The 20,012-nt window shown below is 42.5% G+C and overlaps 1 protein-coding gene across 3 annotated transcripts in view; it reads left to right on the top strand.

Moving 5' to 3' along the window:
* The window catches only part of SAA1 (serum amyloid A1), a 44,091-nt gene extending 25,774 nt beyond the window's left edge, over positions 1 to 18,317 (top strand). The window contains exons 2-5 of one of the 3 annotated variants that reach the window (XM_077112265.1): positions 14,837 to 14,979; positions 15,430 to 15,524; positions 17,420 to 17,558; positions 18,030 to 18,317. In XM_077112265.1, coding sequence (XP_076968380.1) covers positions 15,434 to 15,524; positions 17,420 to 17,558; positions 18,030 to 18,192 — 393 coding nt within the window. In that variant the 5' untranslated portion in view covers positions 14,837 to 14,979; positions 15,430 to 15,433 and the 3' untranslated portion in view covers positions 18,193 to 18,317. Of the gene's footprint in view, positions 1 to 14,836; positions 14,996 to 15,429; positions 15,525 to 17,419; positions 17,559 to 18,029 lie in introns of all 3 variants that reach the window. The other 2 variants (XM_077112263.1, XM_077112264.1) reach the window with 2 other exon arrangements.
* Positions 18,318 to 20,012: the final 1,695 nt, after the last annotated feature.

The following is a 20,012-nucleotide window of genomic DNA, read 5'->3' on the forward strand; positions in this document are numbered from 1 at the left end:
AAGGTTAGGTATTCTTGTGAACTTCCTCACACCTGCAGGAAGTATGTTCCTGCAGCTCCTGAAAGAGGATGGAGGGGTCAGAGAGGTGGTGAGCCCTGCTTCTGGGGAGTGTACCTGCCCAGCAGGTGTGACAGAGATGATATACTATCACGATTATGGAAAGGTGATAGAGCAAGTCTGCATTTGGCCACAGAATTAGCTTTAATCAAAAGGAAATTGGAAGGCAAATCACTTGGACCCAAAAGTACTTTTTTCTATCCAGCTACTACATTGTAAATCATGTCTCTCCAAAGGTAAAAGAAACCAGGAAATTACAAAATGTTTAGGGAAAGGAACTTTATTTTGTTAATTCATCGAATTGAGACAGACTCTCTGGTAAATATAAAAATTTGACTTGGCTTACCCATAAGTGGTAAATTTCCCAGGTAGGATTTTTCCTGCCATGAATGTAAAACGAGGAGTCTCTTGCTGACATAACATTTTATTGTCCATCTAAAATAAAAACGTTCCACATTTTTCAAAATTGTGAAACATGTTCAAATATTTAAATATTTGTATAGCCTGAAACAGAAGAGTTTAATGGTGGTCTGTAAGGTATCCTTACTGTTAATCACTTCAAGTTTAAACAGAACTTAAAAAGAGTTATTGAATCTTAAACATTTTTCTCTCCCCAAATGGGTTCTTAGTTTCACTAGAACAATAAAATTTCTTAAGACATTCTGGCTCTTGAGATGCCAACGATTCACTTCTCCTTTCCTTAAATATTTAAAAAGAAAAATAAAGTATTTTTTCAGACCTTAAATACACCACCAGTTCTGGACTCTGAGGGTGGTCCTTGTTAGTGCTGGAGTTGGACAGAAGATGGAAAACCCACCTTGTTCCACCTGCATGTGCTTTATGCTGATGGGTTCCATCAGATCGAGGCCAGACTGGCTTCAGCCAACAGCCTGTGGGGGAAGAGACACAGGTGTACCAAAAGGTTTGCATTCTGGTTTGCCTGGTGCCTTGAAAATGTAATTGGGAAGCTCCAAACTGGAAGGAAAGTATCATCTTTGTGTATGGGCTTTGTAAGAAGGAACACACATGAGATCGAATAGGAATCCATATCTTTCAGTTAAGTAGTTGGCCTTTTTACATTGCTGATGACTAGTTTGTCAGGTAGAAGAAACAGAAGGGAAGTCATCTTCTGTCCTCCTACTTGCAGTAATTATTGCCCAGCTGGGCAGGAGAAAATCAGAAAAGAGAGGTAAAAGGACAGGAGAACTTTTGACAGATGAACCATTTCTGATTGTATGTATTTTTAGGGGAATGGGATGGGAAAGAGAAATACTGATAATACCTGGGGACTGCTGTTCTTTGGGGAAGACAACAGCCTTAGGGTGATTACTGATACCTTTTCTTTCATGAGCCTCTCTGGACACATTTATTTATTGGAATCTCACTGATTTTATCACCAAATGATTATGAACTTTCTCTCACTAATATATATATATATAGGTTTTCCCCAATTACAAATCTCAGTTTCATGAGGGCATAACCTCATGCCAGTTAATTTCTCCACATTGCATGCCCAAAATCTAGTTTGGTGGCTGTTGCATAGAAGGTACTCAATGAATAGTTGATGAATGAATAAGTGAGTAATATGTCATAGGAAATTCTGAAAACAGAATAACATGAACACTTCTTAGTACCTAGAAACACTGAGGTCGTTTTATGGGCAATTTCCTAGGTTGTGTTTCATTGCGGAAACATGGCTCTGAACAACAATGGGATCTTATTCTATTGAATTCTTTTCCCCTTAAGATGTTCTCTACATTTCTCAATACCATTAAATGCTCTAATATTATATTGGTATATGGCAGAATCAAAGTCATAGTAGGTCTGTCTGAATCCAGGGTTTAGCTTTTAACTTCTATGCCACACTGCCTCCAAATCCAGGTGGCTCAGTTTTAGGATCTTTGATGGGAACTGAGGGTCACAACTTCTACTGGAAAAGTATTTTGTAACAAAACTTTCTGTTAGAGGTAAACATGGCAAAATGAAAAGCTCAAAGTTCAGGTTCCTACTGTAAGAAGCTGGGGTTGCTGTGTTCCATGGCATTATCCCAAATCAAATCAGCCAGGTATTCGACCCAGTTCCCATAAATCACCCATCTTTCCAAAAGAATATACAAGTTCCCAGAAAGAAAGAAACAAACATTTGTTAAACAAGGAAATGTACAAAGATTACTGGACAAGATATTGCATGATTTGGACCTGGGTGAGCCAGTAATGCTCTCTACAAAATTAGGTAACTGGTGTTTTGTTTTCTATTATGCAGATATCATTGGTGGATTGTTAAATAGGCATTTAATCAGTTTTGGTATTTGTGGAAACTGACTAGGGAAAAAACTAATATTTTCTCTTTTAAAATAAAAAGTATTGGTTTTAAAGATTTGTTACCCAAGGTACTTTCAGGAATGGATTAGATTTAGATAATTTGCACTATATAATAATTTATTGATCATGACAACATAAATACCATGAAGAGTGGTGGCATACTTTCCAGAACATCAGTTAGTTCATCTCCCTACCCCATATTATTGACAGCCCTTTCAACAAGAAAAAGTAGAATGGGCATAGCCCAAATACCCCTAAAGAGTAGGATATTTGAGGAAAATCAAGGGTGATGGTGGAGTTATACAGAGAAGGTGGGGTTTAACAAACGAGTATGATTGCTGAATCATTATATTAATATTTCTTTTGGTCTCCAATATCTTAGAGCAGCTGGAAATAAAAACCTAAAATTGTGTAATTACAACCCATACCAAACTCTGAAATCTGTTCTACAACTAATTGTTGTGCTGTGGCTTTGAAATTTATTGCTTTTCTGTATATCTGTTATCTTTCACAAAAAGAAAAAAGTGATGATAAAAATATATATATATATATTCCTCCTAGCCTCCAATGTTCTGGAGCAGCTAGAAGGAAAAATCTGAGATGATGGTTTGGTAGCCCATGACAAACTCTGGGATTTGTCCTGTAACTACTTATTGAAGAGTGCTTTGAAAACAATTGCTTTTTTCTTTATTTCCTTTGTATATATGATATATTATATGATAAAAAAATTTAAAAAGGAATGCTGGCATATTTGAGGGACTCAGTGAGTACTTGTAGAATGAACAAGTGAATGAATGAATGAATGAATGAATGCCTGTTATACACTAGATAGTGTAATAAGGAGTGTATGTACAAAGATCACAACTCAGACATGGTTTCTGCTATTAATTTAAATTTAAATTGGTCCTTGTAGGAATAACTTAATCAAAGTAGTTGTTCTAGTTTGCTAAAGCTGCCAGCATGCAATACACCAGATTTATGGATGGCTCCTATAAAGGGGATTTGCTTAGTTACAAATTTACAGTTCCTTAGAGGAAAGGCGGCTTGTTTTCATCTGGGTTTCTCTGTCACATGGGAAGACACACAGTGACGTCTGCTGGTGTTCTCTCGTGGCTTCTGGGTTCAAACAGCTTTCCACGTAGTATTTCCTCTCTGCATCTCCAAACATTTAGGTATATGTCAGCTCTGAGCTCTGAGCTGTGAGCTGAGGTGTGCTGGGCTGCTAAGCTCTGCTGAGCTCTCCTTTAAGCCTCCAGCTAGTTGAATTTAACATCGCTCATTGCAGAAGGCACTCCCATTAGCCAGCTGCAGCTGTAATCAGCCAGAGATGAAATTCACATATGATGATTTAAGTCCACAGCAACAGAACAACTGGGCACTATCACCTGGCCAAGTTGACACCTGAACCTAACTACTATAGTAGTCTGATAAGGCAACTGGATTTTAGAAATTGTTTCCAAACGCCAAAAAAAAAAAAAAAAAAGTCAGCTTGGCTGTCTTAGCTGAAGATTTGTTGCCTTTGGTTTTAAAATAGACATAATTGACATATTTTGTTACTGAATGGTATAAATAAGTATGTCTTTGTAAATTCAAAACAAAATCTTGGTCTTTCCCTGTGCCAGTTTGAAACTATTATGTTCGCCACAAAACCCATGTTTTAATCCTGATACAATCTTCTGGGGGCAGCTGTTTCTTTTCAGCCTGATTCAGTATTGTAGGGTGGAAACTTCTGATTAGATCATCTTCACAGAGACGTGGAGATGTGACTCCATCCATTCAGACTGGAGTCCTTTGAAAGGACTTTTTTTTTTTTCTTAATTTTAGACAATTCTTATCGGTCCATAACAACAAAGAACTGGCAAATATAACATCAGCAACTATCAAATCAAAACTACCCCTTATCACTTGTCTCTCCCCCTGTTAGTTGTCCCTGGTAGCACTGTGGTGCTCTTGTCTTCCTGTTAACTAGGCCATAGCATGTATTTTTAGTTTTCCCCCTACATCCCTCAACTATTGACTCTGTACACTTCAGAACCATTGTAGTAGTTCATGTGAGAAACTTATTTATAATTGTAAATTTAAATGTTGCAATACATGGCACTGTACATGCCAAAGCAATCATATTCACCTTCAATATGGCAATGTCACTTTTAAACCTGCTAATCAGTTGTCGTCACTTCTATTGGTTCAGTTGCATTTAGATTCAACCTCTTTGGGTAACTTTTCCTTTGTCTCTATCTTTTGGTGTACCTCTAGGTTTGCTATATTATACAGTGTAATCTCTGAGATTACCCTCAACAGAGACATAATAATGAAACCATACAGTATCTCTTCTTTTGTGACTGACTTATGCCACTCAGCATTATGTCCTCATCCATGTCGTTATGCTTTGGGACATCATTTCGCCTTACTGATGTGTGATATTCCATCATATGCATAAATCACATTTTATTTATCCAATTGTCTGTTGATGAGCACTTAGATTGTTTCTATCTCTTGGCAATTGTGAATAGTGCCATTATGAACATCAGTATACAAATGTCTGTTCATGTCACTGCCCTCAGATCTTCTGGGTACATACTGAGTATTGGTTATTGCCTGGTCATAGGACAACTCAATGTTTAGTTTTCTGGGGAATCGCCAAACTGTCTTCCACAGAGGCTGCACCATTATACATTCCCACCAATAGTGAGTAAGTGTTCCTATCTCTCTACATCCTTTCCAACATTTGTAGTTTCTGTTTGTTTAATAGCAGCCACTCTTATAAGTGTGAGGTGGTGTGTTAGTCAGGGTTCTTTAGAGAAACAGAACCAATGGAGAAATCTGTAAGTATGAGATTTATAAAGGTGTCTCATGCAACCATGGGAATGGAAGAGTCCAAAATCTGTAGGGCAGGCTGTGATGCTGGCAGCTCTGATGAAGGGTCTGGACAAACTCCACAGGAGAGGCTCACTGGCTGAAAAAGCAGAGTCTCTCTTCTTCCTTAAAAGCCTCCAACTGATTGGATTATCTCATTTGAGGGCTGCATACCCTTAGTTGATCACATATGTGATCAGTCACAGCTGCAATCAACTGACTGATGATTTAATAAACCAGCCTTCTGGTTTATCAGCCAGTCATGAAATATCCTTGCAGCAACAGTCAGGCCAGTGCTTTCCTAACCAGAAACTGGGCATAATCATTTGACCAAGTTGACAACGGAACCTAACCATCACAGTCCCCTTGTCAACTTGGCAACTATAAACATCACCTTAAAACATGCTTAATTTCCGAATAGAACATAATAACAGACATCTGTGTTGCCCAATGATATTCAACTGTCCTGTGTACTACCAGAATCCACTACATCTCTCCAGAATAGGGTGCAAGTCCTTGGGTAACATTTGCTTTTAAACTTCATATCCTCTGACTTAAATACTATAACATGAACAATACAACTTAAGTCATATGCTAAGAGGAAAACAAGATATTTGCTTATGTCTAAATGCAAACACACTCATAACAAAACCGGGAGGAAATATTCATGCAGTCACAGTCCTCATATCTGTAACTGCTCACGTGGTTGTAGTTCATATTTATCACTACCTTCTTCTACTTCCCGCTCCATGTTCCCTTTACCCTTAGTGAGCACTTCAACTTGCCAGGATTCTTTACCAGGTGGGGTGACCCAGACCTTCATTCCTAAAGTTTCTGGGCCATTGGTAGTCCTGCCTGGATTGGGTTGTTGCAATTTTCCATTGATTTTAATCCCAGGGCATGGGAGTGCTAAGAGACGCCCTAGGGAATCTCCTGTATTCCAGGAAAACTCTTCTTTACCTCCACTGTGTAACTACAGTCCTAGTTCCCCTTGATAGTCAGGATCAATCACCCCAGACAGAACAGTAATCCCCTTTGTGCCAGTTAATTCAGAGGCAGAAGAAGCCTGAAGTGGCCAGGTGGCAGTCTTATCTTCCAGTTCAATGGAATCATTGTTGTGTCTCCTGGAAGAGGAACTCCTCCTTTTGGAACTAAGACCTGTAGAACAGCAGAGCTTAAGGTTTCAGATATAGGAAGCAAAAATTTCCTAGTGGATCACTAGAGGTTATAGTGTGTTGTGCCACTCCCATTTCTACCCCTTGATTCCTAGACCTGTGAATCCTGGCTATGGGAGAAATAGCACCATAGAGTGGACACTGATTCAGAGCATACCCAGACTCCTGGAGAGCATTGCCCAAGCCCTGAAAGGTATTGCCACCTAGTTGGCACTGTAATTGGGTCTTCAAAAGGCCATTCCACCATTCTATCAATCCAGCTGCCTCTGGATAGTGGGGAACGTGGTAAGACTTGAGAATTCCATGCGCGTGTGCCTATTCCCACACTTCATTTGCTGTGAAGTAGATTCCCTGATCAGAAGCAATGCTTTGTGGAATACCATGATGGTGGGAAAGGCATTCTGTAAGTACACATATGGTACTGTTTACAGAAGCATTGCATGCAGGAAATGCAAACATAGCCAGAGTATATGTCTATTACAGTTAGAACAAATTGCTGCCCCTTCCATGATGGAAGTGGTCCAATGTAATCAACCTGCCACCAGGTAGGAGGGTGATCACCCCAGGGATTTGTGCCATATCAGGGACTGAGTGTGGGTCTCTGCTGCTGGCAGATTGGACACTCAGTAGTGGTCATAGCCAGGTTGGCCTTGGTGAGTGGAAATCCACATTGCTGAGCGGAAGTCCACATTGCTGAGCCGATGCATAACCTTCATCCCTACCATCATGCCTTCATTGTTCATGAGCCCATTGGGCAATGGAAGGAGTGGCTGAAGAAAGACTTGTATCCACAGGACGAATCATCTTTATCCACATAAATGTCTTCAAGTTATTTGACCTCTCAGAAAGGTCTATCCACATACCTCTTTCTCAGACCTCTTTGTCACCAATTTTCCAATCATGTTCCTTCCAAGTCTCTGACCATCCAGCCAAACCATTAGCAACAGCCCATAAGTCAGTATACAAACCCACCTCTGGCCAGTTCTCCTTCCAAGAAAAATGAACAACCAGGTGCACTGCTTGAAGTTCCACCCACCAGGAGGATTTCCCCTTACCACTGTCCTTTAAGGACATCCCAGAATGGGGTTGTAGTGTTGCAACTGTCTATTTTCTGGTGGTCCCCAAAGATTGTGCAGAACTATCTGTAAACCAGGCCTGAGTTTTCTCTTCTTCAGTCAACTGAATGTAAAGAATGCTCCAAGAGGCCATAGCTCTGGTCCAGGAAAGAGAAGGTAATGTGGCAGGAGTGGGAGCCATAGGCATCTGGGCCACTTCTTCATGTAACTTACTTGTGCCTTCAGAACCTGCTAGAGCCCTATCACTAATATATAATTTCCATTTATGATGAAGTGCTGCTGTGCACACCCAACTATGTGGCTTGATGGGTCAGACAACACCCAGCTCAGGATAGGAAACTCAGGTCTCATGGTAAACTTGGTGGCTCGTGGTTAAGCATTCAGTCTCTACTAAGGCCCAGTAGCAGTCTAAAAGCTGTTTCTCAAAAGAAGAGTAATTATCTGCAGTGGGTGGTAGGCTTTGCTCTAAAATCCTAAGGGTCTGTGTTGTGATTCTTCTTTGGGGCCTACCAAAGGTTCCGGACAGTATTCCTATTTGGCACTAACACTTCCAGCACCTTTGGATCTGCTGGATCATATGATCCAAGTGGCAGAGCAGCTTGCACAGTAGCCTGGACCTGGCACAGAGCCCCCTCTTTTTCTGGTCCCTACTCATATTAGCGGCTTTTCTTTTCACTCAGTAAATGGGCCAGAGTAGCACACCCAAATGAGAAATATGTTGTCTGTTCTAGTTTACTAGCTGCCGGAGTGCAATACACCAGATACTGATTGGCTTTCAATAAAAGGGGATTTATTTAGTTAATGTATAGTTCTTCAGAGGAAAGGCAGCTAACTTTCAACTGGGGTTCTTTCTTATGTGGGAAAGCACAGGGTGATTGCTGCTGGCCTTCTCTCCAGGCCTCTGGGTTCCAACAACTTTCCCTGGGATGATTCCTTTCTGGATCTCCAAAGGCCAAGGCTGAGCTGTGAGTGCTGAGATGAGGTATGCTAAGCTGCTTTTGTCTGTGTTATGTTGAGCTCTCTCATTTTAAGCACCAGCCAATTAAACCAAACATCATTCATTGTAGCAGGCATGCCTCCTAGCTGACTGCAGATGTTATCAGCAACAAATGAGGTCCACATGCCATTGGCTCTCGTCTATAGCAAGAGGACTAGGCACCTTCACCTAGCCAAGTTGACACCTGAATCTAACTACCAAAATCCAAAGACGCCAAATAGGCATTGTGCCCCTTTTGGGTCATAGGAGGAGCTAGATCCAAAACCTTATCCTTCACCTTAGACGGGATATCTTGACATGCCCCAGACCACTGGGTGCCTAGAAATTTCACTGAGATGGAAGGTCCCCATATTTTTAAATTTTATTTATCACCTGCCCCCTGACCTGCAATTGCCTCACCAATAAATCTAGAATAGTTGTTACTTCTTGCTCACCAGGTCCAAACACCATGATATCATCAATATAATGGACCAGTGTGATCTCTTTGGGAGGGAAAATGATCAAGGTCCCTGTGAACAAGACTGTGACATGGCTGGAAAGTTGATATATGTTTGAGGCAGGACAGTGAAGGTATATTGCTGGCCTTGCCAACTGAATGCAAAATGCTATTGAGAAAAAAGTATTTGCCAGATCAATAGCTACATAACAGGTACCAGGGGATGTGCTGATTTGCTCAAGCAATGATACCACATCTAGTACAGCAACTGCAATTAGAGTCATCACCAGGTTAAATTTATGAAAATTCATTGTCATCCTCCAAATCCCATATGTTTCTGCACAGGTCAAATAGGAGAGTTGAATGGGGATGTGGTGGGAATCACCTCCCCTGCATCCTTCAAGTCCTTAAGAGTGGCAGGAATATCTGCAATGCCTCCAGAACTATGGTATTGCTTCAGATTCACTATTTTGCTAGGTTGGGACAGTTCTAGTGGCTTCCACTTGGTCTTTCCTATCATGATAGTCCTCACTCCACAAGTTAGAGAACCAATATGGGGATTCTGCCAGTTGTTGAGTATGTCAATACCAATTATGCATTTTGGAACAGAGGAAATGACCACAAAATGGGTCTGGGAACCACTGGACCCACTGTGAGATGGACCTGAGCTAAAACTCTATAGATCACCTGACCTTCATAAGCCCCTACTCTGATTGGTGGACCAGAGTGATGTTTTGGGTCTCCTAGAAATAGTGTCACTTCTGGGCCAGTGACTAATAATCCCTGAAATACCTGATCATTTCCTTTTCCCCAATGCACAGTCACCCTGGTAAAAGGCCATAGGTTTCCTTGGGGAAGGCTGGGAGGAAGGTTAACAGTGTAAATTTTGGGTCCTTCCCAAAGGGTACTCAGCCCTCCCCTCATTCGAGTGGCTCTGGGTCTATAAACTGTCTCAAGTCTGGGAATTGATTAAAGGGCCATGATTCTCTGTTTTTGTAATTCAAATTAGACTTCTATTAATTTGTCCTAGAATTCTTCTGCTTATACATCTCAAACAAGAATTTAGTAGACTGCCCATCTATTGGGCTTCTAAGTACCCCATAATCTCTAGCCAATGACACAAGTCTCTGCAAGTCAGATTATTTTGACTGCTGCTTTGAGTCTCCTGTCCATTATGGTGGCCACACCCACCTTGTTTTTGGTGATTAACTGCCACCACGTGGCTTCTGCCAACTCAGGATCCAATAATCCCTATTGGGTTTAAGGATTGCAGCTCAGGGACAGCAGTTCCCATGGTAATATCTGACATACAGAGAAGGGTGACTACAGAGCTCTTCAGGGATGACAGAGCTGGTCTCACGATTTTATTTCTCAAGGTTCTCATGAAAGATGTGTCCTCTGGACATTCCCGGGGTGTATGAGCAGGTCTTCCATGATAAATCCATTCCAACATTCCCATCTCTCTAAGCTTCTGGATCCCCTCATCTACATTATACCAGGGAAGTTCTGGAATTTCAACCTCAGGTAATGTTGGTCACCTTTTGATCCATGTTTCAGCCAATTATCCAAACTGTTAATGCCCTTTCTAGCTCCTTGAGCTACAGCATTGAATGCAGAATCTCTGCTTAGTGGGCCCATATCAATAAATTCAGCCTAATCCAACTTTATATTCCTTCCACCATTATCCCACATCCTTAGTATTCATTCCTACACATATTCCCCTGATTTATGACTATATAGATTGGAAAACTCATGCAGTTCTTTTGGAGTATAGCATACTTCTTCATGGGCCATACTTGTACCTCACTTTTCGAGGCTTGTTGGGACTTTTATCTAGTTATAGGTGTTGAAGAAAAGAGAGGTAGTGGTAGTGGGTCATGAAAAGAAATAGAAGCGTTTTTCAAGCCAATTACCTCAGGGCATTCCAGTGTAGTTTTATCTGGTGAAACAGGATTACTGACTCCAGACAGAGGAGTGAGGGCTGTTTTCCCAGGGCAGGTGATTACAGGATTGGCAGGCAGCAAAGGATTAACCTCATTAGGTGGAGGTTCTATGGGAGACTCCTATGAGGAGACTGGAGGTTGGAAAGCTTCCCTCAGCTCAATCTATTACAGATTTATCTAGCAAAGGCTCTGCATATTCCAGGGATCCTGTCTCCCCATCGCTGTCATATCAAGCCATATATCACCATCCCACATTTCAGGATCCCATTCCTTACCAATCAAAGCCCTTACTTTAACAGCAGACACCCTGAAAGGTTGAGATTTTAGTTTATGTTGTAAATCTGTTACTCGCACAATGAGCCTTTGTGTCTGGTTTTCAGAGATCTCAAGTCTGTGACCACAGGAAATAAGATTTTCTTTTAGGGCGTACATGGAAACTTTTACATCTTTCATACAGTGCTGAAGTTTCAAATTTGAAGCCTTTAGCTCACCCCTTTCCCTCATCACTGTATCCGGTGTATCTAACAACCATAAGCCAGCAACATGACACCTCTTAATTCCACAAAACTCCATAAAGACGTCAAAAACATTATCACTCAGAGCCTTGCCTTGTATAAGCATACAATTAGCAGAATCTAATGGTGATATTTTGAGTATCTCTTTTGCCAACTCACCCCATGGACTATCAGTGCCATCCTGATTATTGGAAATAGAGTCATTAATGCCCTTGAGTCTAGTCAGAGAAGAAATTGCAAAAACCTATTTTTAAGATTCTGTTTCTCAAGAACCACTCCTGATTTTCATTAGTGCATTTCCTAATATAACTTATGTAGAATGCTTGATTGAACACCATAAGTACTTGGAACCTTGGGTAGGACATGAGATTTTGTTGGTTTGTCCAGAGTGAGGTCCCAATGAATCCCAGAGTGATTTGATCACTGAGTGGAAAAGTATTTGCAAAGTCCCCTTCAGGGAATGGTGAGAACGGGGAGAAATTCAACTTCCCCAAGTTGAATTCTTGATATTCTCACAAGCAGTGTGGACAACCAAAGCTATAGGCTGAACCCCCAGTCTTGGGGGTTGATCATATGAAACTTAACCCCACAAAGGATAGGTCAAGCCTACTTAAAATTAGGCCTAAGAGTCATCCCCAAAAGAGCCTCTTTTGTTGCTCAGATGTAGTCTGTTTCTCCAGCCAACACAACAAGCAAACTCACCACCCTCCCCCTGTATATGTGGGACATGATTACTAGGGGTGTGGACCTTCCTAGAAATGTGGGACAGAAATCCTAGATTGAGCTGAGACTCAGCATCAAGGGATTGAGGAAACCTTCTCAACCAAAAGGGGGAAGAGTGAAATGAGACAAAGTGTCAATGGCTGAGAGATTCCAAACAGGGTTGAGAGGATATCCTGGAGGTTATTCTTACGCATTAAGTAGATATCACCTTGTTATTCAAGATGTAGTGGAGAGGCTGGAGGGAACTGCCTGAAAATGTAGAGCTGTGTTCCAGTAGCCATTGATGATGATTGTATAGCTTTCACAGTGTGACTGTGTGATTGTGAAAACCTTGTGTGTGATGCTCCTTTTATCTACCTTGTCAAGAGATGAGTAGAACATATGGAATAAAAATAAATAATAGGGGGAACAAATGATAAAATAAATTTAGTTTGAAATGCTAACTAAATGTGATCAATGTGATCAATGAAAGGGAGGGGTAAGGGGTATGGTATGTATAATTTTTTTTTTCTGTTTTCATTTTATATCTTTTTCTGAATATATGCAAATGTTACAAGAAATTATGATGATGATGAATATGCAACTATGTGCTGATATTGTGAATTACTGATTATATATGTAGAACGGAATGATCAAAAGAGGAATGTTTGCATTTGCTTTGTGTTTTTTGGTATTTAAAAAAATAAAATAAAAATTAATGTTTGTAAGTAACATAAGTCCATATACGTACATATAATTTTTCATTCAGTTTTCGAAACAGGGTTGTTCTAGCCTCATAAGTAAATTAGCCCACTTTTCTCCTTTTTCTGTTTTATGAAATAACATATATAGATTTGGGTAAAATATGTCTGTAAAACTGTATGAGACAAAATTCAAAGAGAGTTTGAGGAAATGTCCTCTATTTATTATTTCAATTTATTAGTGCACATTGTTCTACTTCTTCTTGTGTCCACTTTGGAATTGGTGTCTTCCTAGAAATATATTTATTTTATCTAGCTTACCAAATTAATTAGCACATATTACTTTCTTTCTGAGTCATGAATTCTTCCACTACTTCTACGTGTCTATTTTTTCTCTTCTTGCAGCTTTCCATTGTACTTATAATGATACTTTCACTGCTGTGCTCGATCTTTTAGACCTTCTAATAATTTCCATCCCCATTTCTTCCTGGTGCCTCTTGGGAAAGTTCCTGGAACTGTTCTGCCAGCATGTTGATTTCTGCTTTAGTTGCATTGATTCTACTAATTGTCCCTTTTATAGGGTGTTTATAACAATTATTATATTTGTGTTTATTTCCATTTGGTTCTTAAAAACTGATAGTTGCTCCTACATATGGCTTTACCCTTTTGAGAATATTTCATTATGCTTATTATAACTTTTCTTTCTATCTCTCTATGCTATTAATACGGGTTAGCTAATATTATTTCTCCAGTTTCTGTCATTTTGAAGTGCCTGAGCTACTTGTCTGGTCATTTTCCCAAGCAAAAGCGTTCTCCCTGGGGAAGCCAGCTCTCCTGCACAGAATGTAGGCGAGTGTGTGTAGACCAGGTTCTAGCATGGACCACACCCAATGGCCTTGCGGTGCTGGCAGTTAGTGTGGGTGTGGAAGGGGGATGAGTGGGCTCCAGGTCAGAGCCAACAGCACTGCTGTTCAAGATGGAGTCACTTGTCTGCTGCTCCCAGATCATTTGGCCCTCAGCTACCTCCCTTTACCTCCTGGCAGCTCAGCCCCTTTCCCAGCAACTGTCTCAAGTTATTGTAAATACTTAACTGTTAGCATGTGAGGATGGAAGGAAGAGGAAGAAACCCACAGGGACTGGGAGGTCAAATGGCCTCTGCTCCAGTCCTGGCCTCACCCCTGCTGGGCTCTGGTACCACCCCAGCCCCTCCCAGTACGACCCTCATCCTCCACCAGCCCTGCAGAGCTGGGCTGACCCTGCCCATCTTTCTTCTCACAGGACAAGGGGCCAGAAAGTGGTCCACCCCCCCACCCCCCACCTCCTCCCAGGTAATGCTGCAGACCAAGAGCTTCCCCACCTGTCTCCGGGCTGCAAACTGGGTGCTTCCCCAGCTGGGCTGCCCATTGCCCCACAACACATTGTACCTCCTGTGCTCTTAGAGGTTCCTGGAGTCACACTTTAGGTCCTTACACCCAAAAACTTTCCTCTCACTATGTGGTGTCTCCGGGATTTGGTGAGGGGAGAAAATCAGCCCGCTTCTCAGGAAGCAGCTTAGATGATCCATTTCCTAATTGGCTAGGTCACCTGAGCAGAAGTTTTCACCCACTGGGAGCGCAGTACATCCAGAAGGAGTGCTGAAGGGGGCATCACAGGGCATGGGTGAGGTTTGATGGGCTCTGATGGTCAGTTTTGAGGTTCCTGGGCTTTAGGCATGAGCTTAGAGGGACTTAATTGCTAACGTGTCAGCTGTGGGGCCAGCAGGGACCACCCTGAGGACATGAATGGTAAAGTAAGGTGCTGGGGGATGGAGCCGTCCTCTAACTCCTCTCCTTCCAGCAGCACTGGGGCTCTCCCTGTGGGCTCTGCATCCCTCCTCTCCAGAGCCCAGGTTTGCTCAGTCCTCAGCACCACTGACTCTGACCGGCCTTTCTCAGGACCGGATGGCTGCCAAGGCCGTGTAGACCTGTCCTGTGTCCAAGGGTTATGCAATTTGGGAAAATTACCTGTGGATGAAGAAAACCCCTGCTTCCAGTAATTATTTTTTCACCGTTCTGTAGGGGAGATGACCGGGAAGCACATTACCCAGGCCCACGTCTGATTTCACCTCTCCCCAGGGCCCCAGGAAGGAAGAACCCTATAAATACCAACCACCTCTCCCTGGCAGGCAGGCACCAGCAGCTCTGCTACCTCCAGAAATCAGGTGAGAAGCCACTCAGGTGAGTGATTAAAGACTAAAACTCACTCTGCTTTTGCTTTCCCAACAAGATTGAAATTTCTTTCTTAAAGTAATTATTCTATTTTGTATTTATTCTGCATGACCTCTGTGCTGGGCAGTGTGAGCACATGGTAAATGGTTTTTGGTTAGTGATTGGCTGCTCTAGAGAGTGACGAGTGGGTCGTGACCCTCCTCTTCCTCCAAGTGGTGGTACCGCGACATCCCCTCACACAGTCCCGGGCTTCCAGGCTGATGGGTTCAGGATTGAGGGTTGTGGCTTTGCCTGAGGTCCTGTCGCCACATTCCCTGGATTAATTAATAAGACTCTAATGAGAACAAATGGAAGAAAAACCACCTGGTCTCTTTAGAAGACCAATTCCATCGCAGATGTGTCAGTCTTCTCTGCGTGTCCCTGACCCTCTCCTTTGATTTCAGCACGATGAAGCTTCTCACAGGCCTCCTGTTCTGCTCCTTGGTGCTGGCAGTCAGCAGCCAAGGCTGGTTGTCATTCATCAAGGAAGCTGGTCAAGGTAAGGCTGCTGGAGGGTGGTGGGGACAAATGCCGCCAGGATTTGTCGTGAGCACCCTGGCAAGAGTTTTGCATCCTGCTCAGCTGGGTTCAGATGTGGAGTAAACTTGGGTTGTGCTGCTCTGTGTCAGAGAATGTGTAGATGTTTGGGAATTCTTCATTAGATATATTGGCACCCATAGGGTTTAAATCAATCATTTACTTGTAGGACATCATTCCCATCTGAAAGACTTGTTTGAGTGGAAGACTCTAAATGAAGCCTGAACCTGACACAAACTTTCCTACAGAATAAAATCATAAAGTAAAGCAATCCAGGAAGAGTTTCCTTCCCTCCTTTCCACCCTCTTTCCTTCCTTCCTTCCATCTTTCTTTCTTTCCTTCTTTCTTTCCTTTTTTCCTTCCTTCTTTTCTACCATCCTTCCCCCATTAATTTCTTAGTTGGAGAATTTAGAGACCATCATCCTAGATCTTCCTGACTTATCCTGTAGTCAGTGAGTCTTTAAATGGTTTCTTCTATTTCCTACTTTTTGCAGTCTTTTAACTAAAAAGCAAAACAAACAAAGAAACATGAGAGAATTAATGGGAATCAAATTTCCGCTAGAAGCTGACCACATTCTTCCAAATTAGGATGACCAAGCGTCTCTATTTGCCTGGGTCTGAGAGTTTCCCATGAAATGCTACTCTTGGTGCTAAATTGGGACAGGTCAAGCAAATTAAATCAGTTAGCCATCCTACTTTAACTTAAGAATAACTAGAGTTCCAAACAGAGTCGAGATGTTATCCTGGAGGCTGGAAAAAAAAAAAAGAAGAAGAAGAAGAACTAGGTGAGGTAGGCATCTTTCTCCCAATTAGAAGGTGAAAAAACTGAGGCTTAGGGCAGTTGAGTCTGTTGTACACATCCCTCTGCCTAGAGGTGGTGGAGTAGATACTTTAACCCAGTTGAGCAGGATGCAAAAGCTCTTTCCAGGTAGCCTCGTCTAATTAGCCACTTCCTAACCACAGTGGTTATCAACCTCGCCTACACATTGGAATGACTGGGATAGCATTAAAGATTACTGATGCCTGGGACCACCCCAGGGGTCTCATGTGATTGTCCTGGGATGGGACCTGGGCATCAGGGCTTTACATATCTCCCCAGGTGATTGTGATACACACACGAGGCAGAGAACCACTGCTATGGTGCTTCCTCAAGCAACTCACATCATCACTACAGGATATTTGGAAAGTGTCAGGATGACATTTATACCCCTAAAAGTCAGAGGGACTCAAGTCATGATTATTGCACTAGGATGGCAAGAATATGTTTCTTTAAAGTGTCGGGTCACAAGTTACGTGTTTGGAGTCTTTCTCAAAATCTGCCTTTCATGATCATATGTAGTTTCATCTGTAAAGGTGGTCTCAGCCAGGGAGGTTTGGTGATGTCTGGAGGTATTTTTAGGTGCCACAACTAGGGCGAAGGGCCTCTGGTATCTAATTGGGTAAAGGCCAGGGATGCTTCTAAACATCCTATAAGGCACGGCACAGACCCACAACAAAGAATTACCCATCCCAATATTTCAATTGTGCCAGAGTTGAGAAATCCTGTTCTAAAATGACATTTCCCTTCTATTCCTCAAACATATCACATAGAACCATAAATAAGATGCAGCACATGGTGCCACAGTGATAAACAGCCAAATCTAATCAATTGCCCCCACCGAAATGGCTGTCACTATGGTTACTTGGCAAAGCCAATCAGGCTTGAGGAATATGCTTCTCAACCTTTCCCGGGGTGCTATGGCCACTGGCTGAAATCTTGAAGCCAGGGAAGATTTTTCATTCTTTGATTTCTCTCTAAGGTGTTCTCAGAGTGTTTGTACTCACCTGAAATCCCTTTGCCATTTTCTTTCTTTTCAGGGACTAGAGACATGTGGAGAGCCTACCGTGACATGAGAGAAGCCAACTACATAGGTGCAGACAAATACTTCCATGCTCGGGGAAACTATGACGCTGCACGGAGGGGACCTGGGGGCGCCTGGGCTGCTAAAGTGATCAGGTGATGCAGATTCCTGGGGATTCCAGGGCGGGGTGAGAACTTTGCTGTCTTGAAGAGTCAGGATGGGCAAGTGCGGGATAAGTTTCTGAAGGGGTTACGGCCCCTCAAGCTCATGCCCTTCCTACCCACACTCCCCCTTGGTGTTCGGCAGCCAGGCTGGGTGGCCAGCAGATCCAGAGCATGGCTAGTGAAGATGTGTGAACCCTCCCCTAGTAGAGAAGCGAGGGCCAAAGTAGTGATTGCAGCCTCCCTCTCTGGGTTGCAGTGTGCTGTTCAGCCAGCCTAAGGGCAATCAGCCTGGACTGAGTGGGCCTCTGTCCAGGCAGTTGAGGATGTTAGTACCTCCTTCTTTGAGGATTGGCTTTCCTTGGCTTATTTCAAGGTCATCCCTTGGAAACATCAGAGAATTGTGGAGGAGGGGGCTGTTGCAGTCAGCCTGGTGATTAATCTACCTGCCTTCCTCAATTCCAGTGATGCCAGGGAGGCTTCTCAGAGAGTCACAGACTTGTTTAAGTATGGAAGCAGCGGCCACGGAGCAGAGGACTCAAGGGCTGACCAGGCTGCCAATGAATGGGGCCGGAGTGGCAAAGACCCCAATCACTTCCGACCTGCTGGTCTTCCTAGGAAGTACTGAGCATCCTCTGAGGACTTAGGAAGTTCTGTCTGCAGGTGCTACTAAGAGTATATTGCAGGTGTCAAATAAATGCTTAAGAAATTGAATTTGTTGCCAAAAATTGGAATGAAACACATGTTATTCTTTACTAAAGTTTGGAACCAAGAGGTGATCAATGAACATCCACCTGAAGGATGATCCTGTGCCTGTGTGCTTATGCCCCAGAGGGCTCTTAGGTGACCTGAGCCCATGAGGTCAGATCCCTTTAGTTTTGTGGAGTCTTTTGAACAACTGTGTACTTTCATCATGAGTGTCCCTGAAGTGGACAAAACATCAATTTGATGCTGGGCTCTTAAATGGCCACATGTATTTGACGGAATCATGCCAGAAGCACATCCCTTGGAGTCTTAAATTTCAGAGAAGGGTGAACTATCAAAACCATCAAACAGGGCAGATATCCTGTACCAACTGGTCCCTGAATCAGAGCTAGTCCATGCTCCCTTGTTCTCTCCTGACCCCAGCTTTTCTGGTTACATTGTTGTCATTTCCAGGCCCTTCGTTTTCAAGGCCTCTTCACTCTTTGTCACCTGAGTCCCATCACTTTTTCTGCCCCAGGTTCTTAGTCCCCTTGCTGTTTTAAGTCTCTAGTGGCAGGGGACACAGACATGGGACAATTGGATCATAGAATCCTACTCCAATGAGTGCCATCTTGATCTTCTTTCATTTCTAAGTAACACATTCAAAATTACCCCTTTTATTAGGGTTCTCTAGGGAAACAGGACCAACAGGAGATAACTATAAATATGAGATTTTATAAAGGTGTCTCATGCAACCAAGGGAATGTGTGAGTCCAAATTCCATAGGGCAGTCAATGCGCTGACAACTCCGATGAAGGTCTTGCTCAGGAGAGGCTGTCTGGTTGAAGCAAAGAGGGAGATTCTCTCTTCTGATTTTGTCTTTAAGCCTGCAACTGATTAACTGATTAACTGATTAAATGTCACTCATTGCAGAAGGCACTCCCCTTAGCCACCTGCAGATGTAATCAGTCATAGGTGTACTTAATGTGCTGATGATTTGATAAACCAGCCATCTGGCTTACTAACCAACCACCAAATGTCTTAGCAATAATGGTTAGGCCAGTGTTTGCTTGACCAGACAACTGGGCACCATCACCTGGCCAAGTTGGTACATGAACCCAACCATAAGAATCCATCCCTTGTCAGCCTGGCAGTTACACACATCACCTTAAACCATAGTTAATCACTAAATAGACCACAATAACAGAACTTTTTTTGCATAACATTACTCGACTGTCCTGCATACAAACAGAAATGCATTAAATCTCCCCTGAATAGGGTGCAAGCCCTTGTGCAACATTCATGCTTAAACTTGATGTTCTATAACTTAAATATTATGACATGAACAGTACAACCTAAGTCATGTGATAAGGGGATAAGATAGTAAAGAAAACAAATATATTTACCTTATGTACAAATACAAACATGATCATAACAAAACAAGGAAGGAATATTCATATCGTTATAGTCCTCATTTTTGTAACTGGTCATGTAGTCATAGTTTCTATTTACCACTACCTTCTTCCACTACCCATTCCATGTTCCCTTTACCCTCAGCAGCATTTCAGTTGGACATGCTCCTTTGCCTGGTAGGGTGACCCAAACCTTTATTCCTGAAGTTTCTGGGCCATTGGTGGTCCTGCCTGGATTGGGTTGTTGCAGTTTTTCACTGACTTTCCATTTTCCATTGAATTCCATTTCAAAGGGCATGGTATTACTGAGAGACACCCTAGAGGATCTCCTGTATTCCAGCAAAACTCTTCT

This window comes from Tamandua tetradactyla, chromosome 8, assembly GCF_023851605.1.
Source record: "Tamandua tetradactyla isolate mTamTet1 chromosome 8, mTamTet1.pri, whole genome shotgun sequence".
In the NCBI taxonomy this organism is placed as follows: domain Eukaryota; kingdom Metazoa; phylum Chordata; class Mammalia; order Pilosa; family Myrmecophagidae; genus Tamandua; species Tamandua tetradactyla.